Source organism: Macrotis lagotis, chromosome 1, assembly GCF_037893015.1.
Source record: "Macrotis lagotis isolate mMagLag1 chromosome 1, bilby.v1.9.chrom.fasta, whole genome shotgun sequence".
Classification (NCBI taxonomy): Eukaryota; Metazoa; Chordata; class Mammalia; order Peramelemorphia; family Peramelidae; genus Macrotis; species Macrotis lagotis.
In genome coordinates this window covers 901,727,268-901,746,292 of record NC_133658.1, presented here as the reverse complement: position 1 = coordinate 901,746,292, position 19,025 = coordinate 901,727,268, and the positions used below count along the sequence as shown (strand labels likewise).

Genomic DNA, 19,025 nt, shown 5'->3' with positions numbered 1-19,025 from the left:
GCGCCTGCGCGGCCCGGCCCCCGCCGCGGCCTCGGCCCCCCCCCGCGCCCGCGCCCCCACCTGCGCCGCGGCTGCGCCCCCGCCCCCGCCCCCAACGGTCGCGCCGGGCCCAGGATGAGGCAGCGCGGCCCGCCGGCGCCCCGGCGCCTCCCGGCGCTGCTCGGCCTGCTGGGGGCCCTGCTCCTGGCCCGGGCGGCCCGCGGCTACGACCACCAGCCGGCCAGGGAGCCGGCCGACCTGCAGGGTGAGGGGGCCGCGCGGGGCGGGGGGGCTCTGGCCCGCAAGGGACGCGAGGAAGTAAAGGCTGGGTCACCCCGGGAGGAGCCCCGCCGCAGAGGGGGGCCGGGGGGTCCCCGAGGGCTTGCTGGCGGGGGAGTGCCCGGGCCGCCTCTGCCCGCGGCTGGCACAGAACAGGTTGGTTCCGCCTGCCCGGCCCCGACCTGCGCACGGTGCGGCCCGGAGTGGCCCGCGGTGGCCGTTGGTCACTCGGGAGCCAGGTCCACCCGCGCGGGCTAGGAAAGCCTGACTTCCTCCTCCCCTCCCCCCTCGGCCCCTGCAGCCCACCGACTCCGGGAGCTGCGGCTCACGTGACCCTCCCTGCTGACCTCTTTATAAAGTATTTCACTGTTACGCGGGGCGACCTTTCTTATCTAGAGGTCAAGTGCATTTGGACTATTGAGGGCCGGATAAGCTCCGGTAGAGGGAAGAAGATAAGGGGCCCTTCCCCCGGGGGGAGTGAACTAAATTTTATCTGGAGATTGGAAGGAAAACCAGAATGCTTTCTATTTGCAAAAGCTTGTGGAAGGCAGTGGTGAGGGGGTTGAAGCCTGCTGGAGGCACCCGAATCACATCGGTGAAAGGAGAGGCTGAAAATTTCAGAATTTATAAGGTGCTCGGGGGTTTTTTGGTTTGGTTTTTTTTTGGCCATAGCAAAATGGGAAAGTGGAAAATTTTGTAGACATGCCTATCGTTTTTCCAAATTGGAAATTCTCCACAGCAGTCAGTCCCTAGGACTGGTTGTAGCCCGTATTTGCCAGTTCAGGACGAAACATCATCATCTCATACACAAACTTTGACATCAACACAAAATAGGCGGCTCTTTATTTGTGTTTTTAACACAATTGTGTTTTTAAAGGTGACTTTTTCTTGTATTTGACTCGTTAGTGGAATATGCCAAGAACTTTAAGTCACCCACCCAACCTTCAGAGTCCTGCTGGTTTTAGTGAATTGCTCGAGAGGCCTTATTTTCTTTTTAGTAATTGAATCCAGTGGAAGGTATCAGTAAAGAGCTCTAAGGTGCCAAGGAGTTCAAGAGTATTTTTAGCCACAATTGCCTTGACTTATCATTTCACCAGTTTGCCACAGTTTCTTTATTTAATAAACTGAATTAGAATTTTAAAGGCCATTCTTGATTTTACAGTTAAATACTTCAAATTTTTTTCACCAGAGCTTTGAGAGTGCAAATTTTTCAACCAAATATAATGATGATGATAAAAGAAATAAATCTTGGAATATTCAAACTTGAAGTCTCCATACAGGTCATGTAGTTTTACCCTCTTAATTGGAGGGATGATTACATTGAGGCCCAGAGAGGGAGAGTGACATCATTGAAGGGGGGGGTGCTATTGACTTTTAGACCTTTTTCTATACCCTGTTTTCTATTTCCTGTTTGGTTATTGTTTTACCATATTCTTCCCTCAGTATTTACACTTTTTAAAATATTTGTCTGCACTTCCTAATCGCTAGTTTGGTGTTTAGGTGATTTTTATGCTGCTTCTGGTTTTGGGGTTTAGATCATTTTTATGCTTCAGCTGGGTTTGGGGTAGTGTTTAGGAGAGATTAGTTTGGAAAATTAGCTTTGATGTGTTAAGGCAGTATGTTTGATGTCGAAGGAAGCTTAGTTGTATTTGAAGTAATAATGGAGACCTTTCACAGAGGAAACTGGACTTTCAGGTTGCTACACCTGCCATTTTGAAATCCTTTTAGATTTTCTCTTGCTGATTGGGGGGGGGTCTCTCAGTACAGGTAGTTTTTAGAGACTGACTGTGACAGTCCCCAAAATGATGAGTTTCTTTGTTTTAGAGCTGCCAAAAGTGTTTGGATCCTTGTCTGACTCTTTTCCATCAGAAACATTCCTTTCTGCTTTGTCACTATCTTTTTAGAGCAACCCTTTTGCTTGTGACAGTGAAAGCAAAGCTTTTCTTTTTCCTTCCCACTTTCCTGATCCTCCATATTTTCTACTTGTCTCTCAAGTCAGTAGTAGATAGTACAGAACAACTGGGAACCCTGGAATGGTCTGGATTGAGAGCACTATTTGTCCAGAGTCCAGTAGGCTAGTAAGTTTAGCCTTTGTTTGGCTTTGTCTCAGACTGAAGGTGAAGGAGTGAGTGCTTGGCCAAATAAGGAATTGAATCACTTATGATTCATGAGACTTCGAGACTGCCTACTGTGTCCAACTAAAATGACTTTATTAACTCCCTTGCTGTTCCCTGGAAGCCATCTCATCTTGGATGTGAATGCTGACTCCCTGGTGACCCCTTAGAGCCTCAGGATATCTAGATTGTGAGTGGCCTTGCTTTTTCAGTCCAAAAATAAGGATTACATTTCACTCCAGGACTTTCTGCTGGTCAAAAGTTTCTTGAAGGCTTGCAGTACTATCTATTGAAAGAAAGAAATTTTGAGTTTACTAGAATGAACAATTCTTACAGATGACATTTAAAATTAATGCATAAGTAATTTTAATAATAATGTATTTTTTTTAACTAATACCAGATCCAGGAGTGGGAATGAGAACAGTATAATGTAGTAGGGGAAACCTCTGAATTTTTAGGAGTCTAACAATCTGAGAATTAATTAACACTCATTGTCAAAAATCATTGACGTGAAAAGACCTTGGGAAGTCATTTTGGGGCCTCATTTTTCTCATAAGGGGATATTTGGCCAAGATAACCAATGTCTAAGGTCCCTTCTAGTCCTCTTGTGTGGGAGAGTACTTTCCAGCTAAGTACTCCATCCTAGGACTCTAGGGATTTTAAATAATGTTTAGCGTTACTCTAATAGGAGTCAAGAGTTTATTTATTTATTTCTTTTGTTTTAAAGAACAAGGTCTCATTTCTCTGCAGATTATTTAGTTTGCTTTTGGGAAGGGAGTTGTAGCAAGTTTTCCAGTTCTGTTTCAGGGATGGCTATAGGGAGGTGTAGTTGCTTGTTCCTAGTTGAGATGTGATATAAAATATTTTTTAAAAATACACTGTGGAAGCAAGATTTTTCTGTCTTTGGTAAAATAGCTAAGGATTAATGATCCTTGTAATTCAAGTTTGGTTTGTCATCATAAATGCTATTCTTATTCTCATAAAGATCTAAAAGCTATTTGGAAAGTTTCTGACCTTCCTGCTTACCATAATAATGACGATTACCAGACCTAGAAGAGGAAGTATACTTACTCAATAGGTGGATTCAGAGTTAATCTTGAAACTAGATTGAAGAATTAAGCAAATAACAACTTTGGAATTTCACATAATTAATTGTTGTGGAAATGAGGGCAGACTTGTCACATTGTCTAGGGGAATTTCAGGTATCTTAGACCGAGGCTTACAAGAATTTCCTCCATGAGGGTTTGTAAGGATCTTTTCTTCTTTAATGGGGAGAAAAAGATTTAAAGTCTCAGAGTAAGCAAAGTATAGTTATCATTCTATACAGGTCCTAGCCTACCTTTGTGCAGCCATCACACCAGATGATCACATTGGTTTATTTGTGGTTAGAGTTATTTTACTTGCTTGAACTGCAAGGGAGAATAAATTGGATAAAAGTCTGGTTGGGAATAGGGGTGGGGATCCCGTCTATAGCTAGGCACTTAAGCCTTATTGATCTTCCTTCTCTCTCTTTCCTAATCTAACTTTTAATTGGTATCTTCCCTCTTCTGTAATCCTGCTGCATTACACACAGCAGCCCCTCCCTGCTGGGCTTTGGTTCTGCTGGAGGGACCTTCAAGGTGTGTCCCCTCTCAACCCCCCCATCCCAGCTTCAACGATTCAAAAAGCTTGTATGAACTTTTTTACAGACATTTTGTTTCTCCCCCCCCCCCCCAAAGTAAACTCCTGAAGACCCTCAGCATCTTGCCTGCCACATGAAATGAGGGCTCGATAAATGCCTGCTGATCCATTGCCAGAAGTGAAGGGCAGCTTGCCTGTTACCCCAGCCTTCCTTTCTCTTCCTGCCTGAGTCTCCAGACCTCCATTCCATTTTCCAGCGTCACCTGATTTCCCAGTTCTCCCCATCCCCCAGTTTCACTGGCTTCAACCTGATCTCTTCATGGCCATATTCAGTTCCCAAACCTGGCTATGCCTTGGCCTCCTACCTTCACTCAGCTTGGATCTCCCACAGGCACCCACATGATCTAGGACTTAATTATATTGGCCCTGTTTGTTGTTTGAAGGGTTTCTAGTTTTGCTTCCTCTACTGGACCATTCAGTTTCTTGAGGCAGAGATTGGCTTTTTACTAGCTTCCTGATCTCCTCAGAAAGAATACCTTCTTTGCATCAATCTACAAATTCAGTGTCTGCCTTGTGTTGGTGTTGAGGATAGAAAAGCACAAATTAAATAATCCCTGCCCTCAAGTAGCTTCAGTTTTATTAGGGAAGACAGTAGATAACACATTAAAAAATTCGAGATGTTTACCAAGTAAATAGAAGAAAAACATTTTTTATGGTGGGAGGACAATTAACAGCTGGGGGAATATGGAAAGGCTTCATGTAGATATTGGCATTTGAAGGAAATAGGAAATTGTGTGAAGCAGAATGAGAAGGGAGCAAACTCTGAGGCCTGGAGCTTGAGGGGAGGGGAGGGGAGGAGCCTGGTGCCAGAGGAGCAGAAGGAAGATGAATGTGATGTGTAGATTAGGGCTGGAAAGGTGAACTTGAAGGGCCCGGGTGGGGGGGGGGGGAGTGGAGGCTGTTGAGTTTTATTGAGCAGAGTGGTGGTGAAAAAGTGGGATCTGCCAGATTATAGGAAAGTAAAGTTGTCATTGGTGAGGAGGATGGGTTGGACAGCCAAGAGATTTGGAGCAGGTTATAATCCAAGTGAGAGATGACAGAGGTCTGGAGCAGAGGAGGTGGTTCCATGAGTTAGAGAAAGGCATGGATTCCAGAGGAGTTTTAGAGGTAGAAGTGACAATCAGCTGATTGGAGATGGGGGGATGAGGCCAAGAAAAATCCAGGATCACCTTCAGGCTGTGAGCCTGAGGAGGGAAACTTGGAAGGAGTCAGCCAATAAATATTTACTAAGCACTAGGCAATGTATTTCCCACTCTAATAGGAGAGACTACAAGCAAATAAATATGTATAAACAAACTAGATAGAATAAATGGGAAATAATTCACAGAGGGAAATCACTAGAATTAAGGGGGAGTAGAAAAGGATTCTTGTAGAAAGTGGGATTTTTGGTGATTTGAAGGAAGCCAAAGAACAGTGAAAAAATGAGCAGGGAGAGAGCATTTCAGGCGAGGGTACAGACAAGAAAGGCCTGGACCCCAAATCTGTAGTGGCTTATTCATGGAACTACAAGGAAGTCACTAAATGAGCTCGGGGCAGAGCCTGAGGACAGCCTGTCCTAGAAGAGATGATCTTTCAGGATAAAGCAGCAGGGTTCACTCCATTGCAACTTCCTAACACAGTCTTCTGATTGTGTCATGATCACACCTTAGCCTTGCATTCATGCCAGCATCTTCAGCCGGCCTCCTTCTCCAGCCTTGTCTTACACTGCTACATTTTATTTCATCTGTTCTTCAGCCAAACTGGACTTCTCTCCTTTGCCCAGTACCCTCCTGATGTTCCTGCAGTTATCCGGTTGCCCAGCAGGGTTTGTTTGTTTGGTTTTGCCTTTGGAAATGCTTCCTACCTTCTAAGTTGCCTCCTCCCCTTCCTTTAGACAGGTGATCGCTGCCTCCTTGACTTCTCTCAGTACTTTGTACCTCTGCTTTGTATTTACCCTGTTTATTGGAGGTAGGTGGGTGGATCTCTTCCCTTCCGGCTTGGAGGCTCCTTTGGGGTATGGGGCTCCCATCTTTGTTTAGCCCAGTTGGGAGATGCAAAATAATCCAGAAGAAAGTACTTTAAGGATTCACGAACATTTTTTAATAGCCTACAATGTGAAAGGCACTATATGCTGTCCCCTGGTTTCCTTCCAGAAAAAGACTCAAATCCCACCTTCTTTGGGAGACCTTTCTTGGTTACCATCTGCTAGAGACTTCCCCTTTCTGGGAGCACCTTCTATAATGTATACATATGTACATGTCCCCGGGTATTTATATATTATCTCCCCAATAGAGGGTGAACCCTATCTCCAGCTCTTAGCTCCGATCCTTGATTATAGGACTTAATGAAGGCTGGTTGATTAATCGACTGACTGGTTGCTTAGGGCTTTGAGAATAGAAATAGAATGAAAATCAGTTCTTTCACTCTTAGAGTTTACACGGGAGTAGAGAATGAGGAACAGCAATTACACAACTGTATTCAGTATTTATTAATGTTCTAGGATACTATGCAGAGCATATTAGAGATAAGTAAATTTAATGTAAGTTGAGGGAGGGAGAGAGCACCAGACAATTAGTACTGCTTGAGCTGAGACCCTACCAGATCACCTGGAGCCAGATTGTATAAGGTACCATGTATTGTATGTATAAGGCCAAGAGGAAGAGTGAAGAATGGGAAATGATTCTAAAGTTGTATTGCTCTGGTGTACTCGCAGCAGAAATAAGGAGGGGAAGTTATAATGTATCAGAAACAGAAGCATTTTCCCTAGTATGCTGAATTTTCATTTGTGATGTGTGGGTAAATGCAAAGCAATTTGGAGTCAGATTAATGATTGTCCTTCCACTATGGCATGAACTCTGAGTAAAATAAGTAGCAGCCTGGCCTTCAGCTATTTAAATGACCTCTGCTGAGTGACTAAGTGACCAGGAAAACAGGATCACCTGATTTAAAGCTGAAAGAGGAACCATAGAGATCTACTGTGTCAACAATCTTAATTATTTTGGGCTAAATGAAATAAAAAGTTAAGTTATACATGAAGTTTTATTCTCTTTAAGATTTATCTGGAAACCATCATTAAAGCTGTCTATCTCCAGCTTTTAATGAGAAAAGAGTATTTATAGAAAAGATTAAAAAAGTCATAAAACTTTGGAGGCCAACCAATCAGGTTACATATGATTGCGTAAAGATGTCACTTTATGATCCTCTTGCCCTTCCATAAGGTCTGTTGTATGTCAGAACTGACAAAGATCCAAATAGCAGGATTAGTGTCTCCTTCTCTGACTTGATGTTGTTATCAGATGTTTTAGACATAAAAAATTTCTTCTTTTCCAAAATAATCATTAGTAACAAGAATTTATTTAGCTCTGATAGAGATAACCAGGGCAGTTTCCTGCCTCCTCAGAATGATACAACTGTGAAAGTCAAGTTTTAGATGCAGTTAAAGGGGGATCAAGCCAGTTCACATGGACAGATTTATAAAAAATTTGTGAAGGGCAGAGGAGAACTTCAGACTTCCATAATTGTTGTTTTTGCAAGGCTATGGAGTTAAGTGACTTGCCCAAGGTCACACAGTTAGGTAATTATTAAGTGCCTGAGGTCGAATTTGAACTCAGGTCCTCCTGACTCCAGGGCCAGTCCTCTATCCATCTGCTGACCCCAAACTCTTAAGACACTGAGAAACCAATATTTGATAAGAAATGTAAAATTTAGAAACTTGAAAATTGTTTTCAATCCCCACTTTTATAATAGAATAATAAAGTGTGGTAATTTAAGTTAATGTTTACAGAGTGCTGTCTGTACAACTTCTGAGGAAAAAACTTGGGCCTAGAATAGTGAATGGGTGGGGCAGATTTTTTTCCTTCTGTGTGACTTGTCTCAGTACAAACCATTGGAATTAAGATGTCCTCCATCCAATACTCTGTCCTCTACAACGTTTACTTTGTGTGTCCTTGAAGTCAGATAAGTCCTTCAATATTTGGGACAGCTGCCATCTAGTCTCAACTGGTTTTGGGGCCTTTTCCTGCAATTCTAGGGAGTTCTTTGTAATGCCCCCAGCCCCCTTTGGCAGGGATGACAACACTCTGTTAGGGCAGAACTGTGACAAGATGTGCTTCAGGCATAGTAAAGAATCCCTTGCTTTTGTAAACAGATTTGAAGTCCAGAGGCATTCTAGTTTGAAGCATCCAGACCTGGGAAAAGGAGTGTTTGTCTAGACTAGGATTATGGCTAGCTCCTGCTTTTCTAACAAATTACAAGCCAGTTCTCACTTAACATTTGGGTCTGATGATGGTGTTAGACCACGACCTCAGGAAGGAGATGTTGTGACAAGCAATTGATTGGATTTGAGTGAGGGGGTTCTGTGAAAAGTCACCAGCCTCACTTTATCCTCTGGAGCCATCTGAGTTGGCCTGATGGATCTGGACCACTGGAGATGGCCCTGGATGTAGTGAGAGACCTTGGCCTTTTAAAAGCTAGGTCTTTTCCTGTAAATACACAAACGGCTCTGCACTTTCTCCTCCTCTCCAAAAGCCAGGGAATGGGTTGGTGAAGTGTGTCTTGGTATAGTAGAGGAAATATTGGACAGAGAAATATGTTCTATAAATTATCTGTTCCCTCTTGGTGCTGACTTTATATCTTTAACACTGATCTCCATCCCATTGTCCAAACTACTGAGATGAGACACCTCGACTCTCCTGGGCTGGACTATAAATTCCAGCTCTAGGGACTAGATTAGTCCCTATCGACAAAACAATGGCTCCCTGCCCTAGCCTGAAAGGATTAAGGTACTGGCCCTCTTCTGCCTGACCTTAATTACCTGTTCTTTGCTCTTTGAGCTACACCCCTTATCTACATAGCCCTAATTACCTCATCTTCCCGCCCCTTTAAAATCTCACCCTCTACTCAGTTGAATTGCTCCCCCCCCATAACAGCTGATGGTTTATCCACTCTTAAACTCTGTTCTCTAAGCCTCTAACTACAGCAATACATAAACTTCTTTTTGTCCCTTTATTCTTCTGAGTCAGAGTCGATCTTCTAAGTGAATTGTGACCACATTTTTCCAGCAACTTGTGCCCTGCCAGCTGGAAGCCCGAGTTGATTGCCCAAGCAAAGGAACCCCTGGGGCACTGCTGCTGCTAGCAGTGTGAATTTATGTAAAATGAGAACTGTCTTGGATTTTTAAAATATGATGTTGTCTGCCTTTAAGTGAATAAGGCTAGTTGTGTGTTTGAACCTAAAATTTTAGTGCCATTCTTTTAAGATTATCTCCACTTCTTCAATTGTCCTATGCTGGTTTTCTTTGCTTTTAAAACTTGTGGAACCTGTTTTGTGTGATACAAGTCAACAGTGACCAGTCTGTTTTAAAATTACTTAATAGTTGATGCTTAAAATGTTTGCTGCCAATATTGTGTTCTTTACCTCTAGTCAGAGCACATGGTTTTTTTTTTTTAATTTCTGGTTCCTAAAAACAAACACGCTTCTTTAGTACTGTAAGAAGATGGCCTCAGATCTGGCTTTCTGGCCAGTTGACCACAAACCTCAACCTCTTTTTTTTTTCCCATCTGGATGAGCTACCTGGGAATTCTGTGGTCCTTTAGAGACATTATTTTTAATCATGGTTTTAATTAGCCACAGAGATCAATGTGATCATTAATTGTTTCTGCTTCCTAGAGCTGTTAGAATCGAATTTGTTTGTTGTATTGGGTATGTGTTGGGGTAGGATTCTGACCCCTATATGTGGGTGTGGGTGGTTTCTGGAATGAATCTGTGAAGGAGGCTTGACTGACCTGGAGGAGCCTTACTTAAAATTTGACCTCATGAACTCTTTGTCTTTGTTCATTTAGAAACCCAGTTTATGATAACTCTGACTTAAGTCTTCTCTGATCTTTCTGCTGTCTCTGTAGAATTAAGTTCTGGCATTAGCCTTAGAAAATAGGGCCCTGGATCTTGAGTTGGTAGGAAGTAGATCAGGACAACAAAGTTAGATTGGATATTTTAAACACCCTCATCTTAAGGTGTATGCCAGTAGTGTAGAAATTCCTATTTTACAGATGCAGAAATTCCAAAGAGCTTTGATTTGCCTGGAGTTACATGGCTGGCAGAAGTTGGCACTTTAAATCCAGTGCCCTTTCCATCCTGCTCCCCAACATCCTCTCTCTTAGTGTATATTAGCATAGACTATAGACTTTGTAATACCCTACACTGTGACAGCTGCTTCCAGAATGTCTTCCCCGGTCCCTTTGCTCCTTAGGATGGAGCCACACCAGCTATTCCTTTCTTCCTCCAAATTTCTGCCCTTCACAGTGCTTCTGTTCCTTGCATACTCATCTCAGGGACAGTTTAACAACAATGCAAGATTTGGGGTCAGCAGGCAGGTGTGAGTTCTGGTACTGTCACTTAATCTCTGAATTCGAATTCGAGCAGCCTTTCTTGGCCTCAGTTTCCTTATCTGTAAAATGGAAGAATTGTCTGAGATGTGCTCTTTGAGGACCCAAGTGAAAATGTTTTTTTCTTCCATCTTTCAGTCATTCTCCCCCCCCCCCCCAACTTCAGCTCTTCTTTATAAGAACAGGTCTCTGTGCATAAAAAGAACTTAATAAATGTTTGTTTGACATGCAGATAGGGGCTGCACTTGTATAATGTGAACTTAATTTTAAACTTTTAGGGTCTCAGGATTTACAGGAAGGCTGATTTCTTAGCAGCAGAGTGAATTGGACAAAATGAGCAGCCAGAGAGTGTTCCTCATGTGTTCCATCTGGTTCTTGTTAATTTGGTCTGTATTTGCAACTTTGGGAACCTCCTATAGGAGAACAAGGTGCTTCTGGTGTTTATTTATTGGTAACTGCTCAGATGTGTGGAGTCCACCAAAAGAAGGAGGGGTCCTCACTGAGTTTTGGCCTTAAAAATAATTAGATTAGATATGTATTAAATTCCAGAGTCTGACTTTAAGAAATAGTAAAGCAGATTTAGGTTAACAAACACATTTATTAATATTTCTCTAAGGTATGGATTCTGCTGGCATGCTGGGATGGGGGTGGAGTCAAGCTAGAGATCTAAACTGGCCAAAATGGAGCCCTATGGTGTTATGTTTTATTTTCTATCAGTTCTTAAGAATTTGCCTTTTATAGTTGCTAATTTGTTCTGATTACCTAGAGGTTCTCTATGTGAAGCCACTTCTGTTCTTTGGGATAGTGAAAAATGTCATAATTTTTTTTTTTTTTTTTTTTTAGATTTTTGCAAGGCAATGGGGATTAAGTGGCTTGCCCAAGGCCACACAGCTAGGTAATTTTTAAATGTCTGAGGCCAGATTTGAATTCAGGTCCTTCTGACTCCAGGGCTGGTGCTCTATCCACTGTGCCACCTAGCCACCCCAAATAAAAATTTTAAAAGGCAAAAATTCTTTGTTTACAGACTATAATGAATGTATTGGGAAGAAACAATGGGATTGCTTTGGTTTGGTGTATATCACATCTTAAACATTTTTGTTGAAATAGTAATGGTGGGTCTGTGAAGCATCCCATTAGTATTTATGGAGCTTCTCTGTACCTAGTAATAGTGTGCTTGGAGGAGAACACCTCCAAATCGATCTCCATCTTGGAGATTGTATTTATAGCCTGGTTGATCAGACAAGACTGCTCGTTGTAAAGCAAAAAGAGCAGTAAATGATAAGACATAATCATATGCTTGGTAGTGTGAAACAAAATAGGGAAAGGAGAATTGGTGTAGAGGGGAAGAAGGATGAAGAGACTGAATGTGTGGAAAGAAGTGGTGAGGACATTCAGTGTGCCTGATGAGTTGGCCCAGGTTATACTGGAAACTAGTAGAGAATAAAGCTGAATCTAGGGGAGGATCAAATTCAGCTCCCCCTCAGGTGGAACAGTCTCTGCCCCAACAAGGATCAGGTAGCCAGAAGAAGAGAATGTTTTTAAGATTCTACTTGACTTTTCTTTCTCTCTCTTGAGGATCTAAAAGTACTTGGGTTGGTTTGTTTGACTAGTGTTATTAGCAAAATGAATATTAAGTTGTATCTAGGTGGAAATTATTAATATTAGAATGTTGCATTCTTGTTTTTAAAAGTACAATGATAGTTCATTTGGATCTGGTGCTTGACGTTTATAAAACTGTTGCCTCCCAACCATGCTGTTAGTGAAACTAAAGAACCCGCTCTATGAGGAAATTGACTGAAGACATTGTTAATGCTTTGCCTTGAGAAAACAGTCCTTTTGGAGACATAATAGCTATCTTTCAAGTTCCTGAAGGTTGATCTTGTGTGAGAAGGATCTGAGCTTTCTTCTTTGGGTCGGGAGAGAGGAAGGGATGGGATGAGCAGAGTCAGGAGGTCAGTGAAAAGTTAGTTTTGGCTTGAAATGAAGGAACATTTACCACCTGTCAAAGCTGCCTGTTGAAGGGATTGACTTGTGTCTGGAGGCCAGCGTTGGCCCCACTCTTACACTCAGAGACTGAGCCCAGAGTCTGAGGCTCCTGATTTTATCATAACCATGAATCATGCTGTTAAAGGTTACTTCTAGTAACTGTGGGATATGGAGCTGTTTTGGAAGTCAAGTTACTAAGGTGGTTTAATTTTGTGTATTTCAGACTTGGGTTGTGTCCCAGAAAGGGTAGGTAAGTGGAGTGCCCCCCCTGCCGAGGTGGTGGTGTTAGAATGGCACGGGTCAGGTGGAGGTTGTGGTGGGAATTTAACAACTACCTGACTTGAAAAGACTGTCTCAAAGTATGGGATAGAATCACAGCTAAGACAGTGGTAGTAGGACTTATTCCTTAAAAATCTCAGTTTTCCTATTATATATATATATATATATATATATATATATATATATATATATATATATATATATATATATAATCTGCTGCTCCCTAACCAACTGGAAGAAGTGTTTTAATGTTTTTTTAATGTTTTAATGCTGAAGAGCACCTTCACCCAGAAACCACTTGAGTACAAGTCTTCCTACCAGTTCTCTCTGGGACTCAATTCCCCTTTCTTTTTTTCTTCACCTAGGGAATACAACTTTCCACATGGCGGGGGGGGGGGGGATAGGACATTTAGAGTCTGGAGCATTATAGTTCTCATCTCATTGGGTAATAGCAGGCCATAAATAGTAACACCTGCCAGGACTTGTACTGAAGAGTTTTGAGCATCCTTCAGATGTGAAGGATGAGGTGTATCATAGGATCTCTCCTAAGAAGGTAGAAGTAGAAGATCTGAACAGGGAAGACTTTGGTGCTTGGAGGGAAGACTGGGATTGGAGCTTGAGAGGTGGTGGGAACAAGGCAGCCAAGCAAAGTATCTGATCCTATAGGGGATATAGGGTGTTGGGGGGGGTTGGGGGGTACAGTTGGACTTAGACTTTAGGATCCTCCCTTTGTTAGCTACTGGATAAAGTGTTGGGCCTGGAGTCAGGAAGACCTGGGCTCAAATATGGCATCAGACATTTACTATCAAGTCACTTCCTCCTGTTTGCCTCAGTTTCCTTATCTGTAAAATGGAGTTAATAGCAGCACCTTCCCCAGATTGTTGTGAGATCATAATTGTAAAGTCCCCAGCACAGGCCAGGTCCGACGCATAATCCCTATATGTGCTTATTCCCTTCATTTCCCTGGTTAGTCCTAGGGAAGGTCAGAAGAGGGGAGTGTTTGGGGGAGAATGGGGAAATAACAGTTTGGGGCAGGTCAAGTTTGAGATTCTTATGGGACAGATATAATGCTTTCCGAGTTGCTCTCCAGAGAGACTAGGGCTGATATGGGGATTCAGGAATTACCTGCATTAAGCTGATCATTGAACCCCATGGAGGCTGATGATGTTAAGTAGTGAGATCTTGTATTAGAAACATTCAATGGCTGTAACCTCTGAGCAAGACTAGGGAGAAGCTTCTTCCTTAGGGGAGCTAGCCCCACTGAGGACATTTCCAGGGGAGCAGGACTCTCTTGCCTTGAGGCTTTGTTGGGACTGATGGGCTGCCCCTTTCAGCCCTCCCACACTGGGAGCCTTATCTCCTTCCCCACCTGCTCTCTGGCCTGGAAGCCAGAAGCTACTGGAAGCAAATAGTAGAAGTAGCATGCCTATTTTACAGAAGTAGAAGTAGTCTCAAATAAGTTAAAACAGCTAGGGCCTGCCAGAGCCCCCTCCATTACATAACACTTGGGTATGCTTGTCCGATAAGACATTTTTACAGAAAGCTTCAGGCTTCAAGTTGATCACTGTCTGTGTTGGAGCCTAGACTGCTAATGTAAATATAAGGCTCTCAGTGAGGCAGTTTCCCTCCGGAAGATGGAATAAAAAATGACATTTAAGTCCCAGGAGAGCAGGAGCAGGGAAGGGAGCTAATTTTGGATAGGGATGAATCAGGGGAAGCTTCTTGGAGGAGGTATCCATGAAGGGTGGGTGGGATTTCACTGCTTTGTCCTAGAAAATATAATGTTTGTGGTGGTTGCTTACCCTGCCTTTGGTGTTGGCTGCCCCTGCCCCAGCAACTCAGTCCTTGCAAGCCTTTGATCTCAATCTTTGTGCTGGGTTGCCTTGTAACCCTACCTCTGTATACTTAAGGGTGAGTGGTGCCAGTCTGGAGCCTGGCTGCCATAGCTATGATGTAAGGGTTATCCTGCCCCCTACTCCAGAGCTTTCTTGGTTTATTTAGCCTTAGACCTCAGAAGCTTGAGGAAGCCCTATTTAGTGGTTGGATGAACAGGCTGTCAACTACCTCTAGTCCTCATTCTGCACTTGAGATTTTGTGAGAAGGATGATACAGGCCTTCTTCATGTGACCCCTGACCCAGCAATAAAGCAGTCATGTCATTGATTGATTTTTAACCCAAACCCCCACAACATCCTCTGGCTTGTCTCCTGAGATAGAAGCAGAACAGATCCCTGAAAAGTGAAATGTTAGATGTTTATTTTGTTCATGATTTCCTAGTTAGAGTTCCATGGGTTATGGGTTTCCCTCTGCCATGAATGAACTTGCTCCTACGGTTCTAACTTTTCTCTAATGTCAGTTTACAGGATACCATGGGGTTTTGGAGCTAATAAGTAGTAATAACAACAACTCACATTTACACCAGGCCTCAGGTTTACACCATGCATAGAGATATTCTTAACCCCATTTTACAGGTGAAGAAATGAAGCCTGAGAATTATTGGTTCACTAAGTGCCACCCCCAGGTTTTGAACCCAGACATTTCCTGATTTTCAAGTAGTATGCGCTTTCCACAGTGCTTGAGGTTAAGTGGGATATCCTTAGTTTGGGTTTCAGTTGATTAGCTCTCATCTTAAGTGATACTGTCCTGTCTTTGTACCTGTTTCCCCCAAAGTTGGTATTGTATAAACAGCCTTTCAGGGAGTAGGATTTTGCAAGGATGGACTGGCCTGAGTTATTCCTGCTTTATACCTGCGTGTGATTTTTTAAAAAGTTAATCACTGTTCCTAGTATTTCACATTTTTTTCTAGAGGTGTTAAATCTGTGGAATAAATTTTTGAGGAGGACGGATATTGAATCCCTTTCTTGGTATGGGAAAGCTGCCTGCCATATTGAAGGGGAACTTCTCTACACAGCTAGGCACTGGGGATGGGTCGGCTAGTCAAGTTTTAATTGTCCTTGGTTCTAGTGATATTTTTAGGGCAATAGACTTCTGTCTAGAGGAGCCTCCGAAGCTGGACTGGGAGGTCATCCTAGGCAGCCGTGGAAGCATTTCTGGGAAGAATGTTGGCCAGGCGTTACCATTGGGGACCTGTTTAACTTCTAAAACATTTTCTATGATCCCAGTTTTCTTAAATAGAAATGTTTTTTGTTTCAGCTCCCAAAAAGCAAGATTCTGAAGTATCTCCTGCTGATGAATTCAATTATGAAGGTATCTTTTAAGACCAAACATGTAGCTAATTATTGTATTTGGACAGTTCTTTACATAAATTGGGGGGGGTGCTATTACCTGCCCTGAGAGCTTCAGAGGGGTGGGCCTACACCCAGGTCTGCCAATAGTCCTCTTACCTTCAGGGAGAACTGGCTTTGTTTGAATGGGGATTGAGACAACAGGATTTCCAGGGATTTAATGAGTACATCAGAAAAATACATTGAATGCCTTCATTGTAGTTCCCTGTGAGGCCCTTTTGTCCAAGAACTTAACCATCTAATGAAGGGCTCTGTGTGGGTGGAGAAGAGAGTGGGGCCAGAGATACCAGTACTGACCACACATCATTTGTTGTGATCTTCATATCTTGTGGTTATAAAAATGGAATTTGAAAGCCAGCCTGACAGGATCTACCTTTGCAAGGAGAGATGGTTGATATCTCAGGAATTAAGGCATCCTTTGCAAAGCCTAGGCTGACTGATAATTTCTGTTGTCTGTTCCCAGAGTTTTGTGCAGCCAAAGCAGTCACTGGCCCTTGCCGGGCAGCATTTCCACGGTGGTACTTTGATGCTCAGAACAACACCTGCATTCATTTCATCTATGGAGGGTGTCGCGGCAATAAAAATAGCTACCTCACCCAAGATGACTGCATGATGAAATGTTTTGGTGAGTTTGGAGAACTCTGGGAGGGGTCCTTCTGTAGGTGAGAGCATGAGGATTGGACTGAGACAGCCACCTCCTTTCTTGGGTCCATTGCCTACCTGACTGGGTGGTGGTGGTGGTGGTGGTGGTGAGTAGAAGGATTGGGTTGACCCTGTATGGGGGGGGGGGGCCGTTGGGCTAGCAGGTCCCTGAAACTCCAGTAGAGAGTTCCCTCCCTTTGCCATTTCAGACTAAAGAGTCCTTTTAAGCAGCAGATGCTTGAGAAAAAGTTGTTGATAAACTGGATAGACCCAGTTCTTTCTTGTTTGATTTCTCGATCTATATTTGCTCTTTTTTCAGGCAAGCATACCCATAAATCATCTTATCCTACCATGCCACATTCCACCAAAGGTAAAATACCCTTCTGATTGAATAAGATAAAGCTGACTCTCCCCACCAGAGACCAGTTCTGTACTCTTTGTCATTCTTGGTTCAGTATTTCTGGTGTAAATAAAGAGAGCTTGGGGGCAGGGGACTAACAGAATAGACCCAGAATAAACCCAGAAAGGGTTTAACTCTTCTGTCTTCACAGAAAGCACAGTGATGTTGAGTGATGTTAGCAACCACCCTGAAGGTAATAGGCCTAACATTGAATGAATATACTGAAAAAACAACTAGGGGTAAGGGGATGGGGGGATGGGGTGGGAGTGGTGTAAGGTATGGAGGCCTGCTAGGAAGAAGAGACCCAAGCTGATCCAGGTGAGAAGGGCCATCTGGAAGTGGTCAGGATGCAAGTAGTTAGCACCTGATCTGGGGTGTTTTTTTGCCTCAATTATCTGCTAGCCTGGAGGTGAGCTCTTTTCTTTTTATCATCAGGGTCCCGTAGAGCTGTCGACCACAGGCTCTTGGGATGTACAGACTGGGTGCTTTGGCAGTTGAAGGATCTGACCCCCTAAAAGCTTGAACTACAGACTTGGGGCTCTCTTGGGGGAGGCATCCAAGAGAGTTTTTTTCTATTTTTTTGCAAGGCTATGTGACTTGTCACATAAGTCACTTAAGTGACTTGCTAGATAATTAGTATGTGTCTGAGATCACATTTGAACTCGGGTTCTCCGAACTCCAGGGTCAGTGCTCTATCTGCTGTGCCACCTAGCTACCCATCCCAAAGAGTTTCTGAGGAGAACACTTAGAGAACACTTAGCATGGGCTCTTGCTTCTTACAATTGGAGGGCACAATCGCGTGCCTCTTCTTTCCCAGTGTCCTTCCAGGAAAATAAAAACCTTAAAAAAGGATTTTCCCCAGTGTCAGGAGAATAAAGCCAGAAGTCACTGCTCCTAAGCCTGGTTCTCATGTCCACTGGGCTCCTTGAGCAGCCTCATTGTTTGAAGCTGCGTGGCAAGAGGGAGCAACAGCCCAAGTGGGCTTATGCATCAAGCCTTTGTTGTCTCCAGCTATGGCCTTGGCGGTGTTGCTGGCAGTGATGGCGGCTGTCCTTCTGGGAGCGATGGTGTACCTCTTCATCAAGATAGCCCGGAAACACCGAGAGAGTTCCTTCAACACGGTGTGGAGCCCCATAGATGACAAGGAGTATCTGGTGAAGAGTGCCTGCATCCTCTGAGGAAGCCAGGGGTCCCCCTCCCTGTGGGCAGTGGCAGCAGCATCCTTCTCCTGCTTTGGTCCTTTCCATGCAAGCTGCCACAAAAGCACAGAAGCCCTTAATGAAGTGTAAATATAAGAAATTGTTGGGTGAGGGGAAGAAGGGAAAAAGTGAATTGTAGAAAGGCTGTGTTTTTGATGTTATTTCCTCCTTAGTTTTTTAAGTGTGATTGATTTGTGTATGACTTTTTTAATTCCAAGAGGCAAGTGAGCACACTTCCTAGTTTGGTTGGGGTAGGGTTGGGAGGGGGTGGGATGGGACTGGGGGGGTAGTAAGAAAAGGGCATTTTGGTTTAGAAATATTTTTGAAGAGACTAAAGCAGAGATTTTTATTTTAGGATTGTGAAAAGGGCAGTAAACTAGAGGAAGAAATGTGAAAGCTTAATAAATAAAAGTGCCTTCTCTTTAAAAAAATACATTTCAGCTGATGCGGTCTTTCTTGAATATATCTCATGAGCAAACCCTTCTGTATTCCTGCCATCCAAAGAACAGGGCAGGGGCATGCAATCTGAAGAGCAGGGATAGTCATTCACAAAGGTTTACAAAACCCTCCTGGGGCCCACGTAGCATACAGACACCCCACTTTTATGGAAGAGTCCCTAACTTCCAAGCTAACTCATGATTAGGATCCCATGCTCATAGGGAATGAGGAAAGGACTCAAATGTTGACAGGCTCAGTGTGGACCAAAAGCCATAGCTGATCTTAAAATCCAGTCATCCCCATTTTCTAGTCGAGGTTGCTGAGACCCAAAGATGGGGAATGGAGGCATTGTCCAGCATGATAAAAGAAGCAAGGGTTGGAGTTAGGTACTTACCCCAATCTGACTCTAGGGCAGGATTCTTC

At 43.4% G+C, this 19,025-nt stretch overlaps 1 protein-coding gene across 2 annotated transcripts; it reads left to right on the top strand.

Moving 5' to 3' along the window:
- Positions 1-72: 72 nt before the first annotated feature.
- Positions 73-18,597, top strand: SPINT2 (serine peptidase inhibitor, Kunitz type 2). 2 transcript variants are annotated; one of them, XM_074219047.1, is made up of 6 exons: positions 73-244; positions 15,832-15,885; positions 16,387-16,548; positions 16,885-16,935; positions 17,117-17,158; positions 17,977-18,597. In XM_074219047.1, exons 1-6 carry the CDS (start codon positions 115-117, stop codon positions 18,141-18,143), a joined length of 606 nt encoding a protein of 201 aa, XP_074075148.1. In that variant the 5' UTR covers positions 73-114; the 3' UTR covers positions 18,144-18,597. The 2 variants fall into 2 exon arrangements, with proteins under 2 accessions (XP_074075148.1, XP_074075149.1); XM_074219048.1 differs by lacking the exon at positions 17,117-17,158 and having other exon boundaries at positions 78-244.
- Positions 18,598-19,025: the final 428 nt, after the last annotated feature.

Excerpts from the sequence above, each read along its gene's own strand:
- SPINT2 (XM_074219047.1), top strand. The coding sequence starts at position 115 with ATGAGGCAGCGCGGCCCGCCGGCGCCCCGGCGCCTCCCGGCGCTGCTC. Across the intron at positions 245-15,831 it reads GGAGCCGGCCGACCTGCAGG|CTCCCAAAAAGCAAGATTCT; the intron begins GTGAGGGGGCCG and ends TTTTTGTTTCAG. Across the intron at positions 16,936-17,116 it reads CATGCCACATTCCACCAAAG|AAAGCACAGTGATGTTGAGT; the intron begins GTAAAATACCCT and ends CTGTCTTCACAG.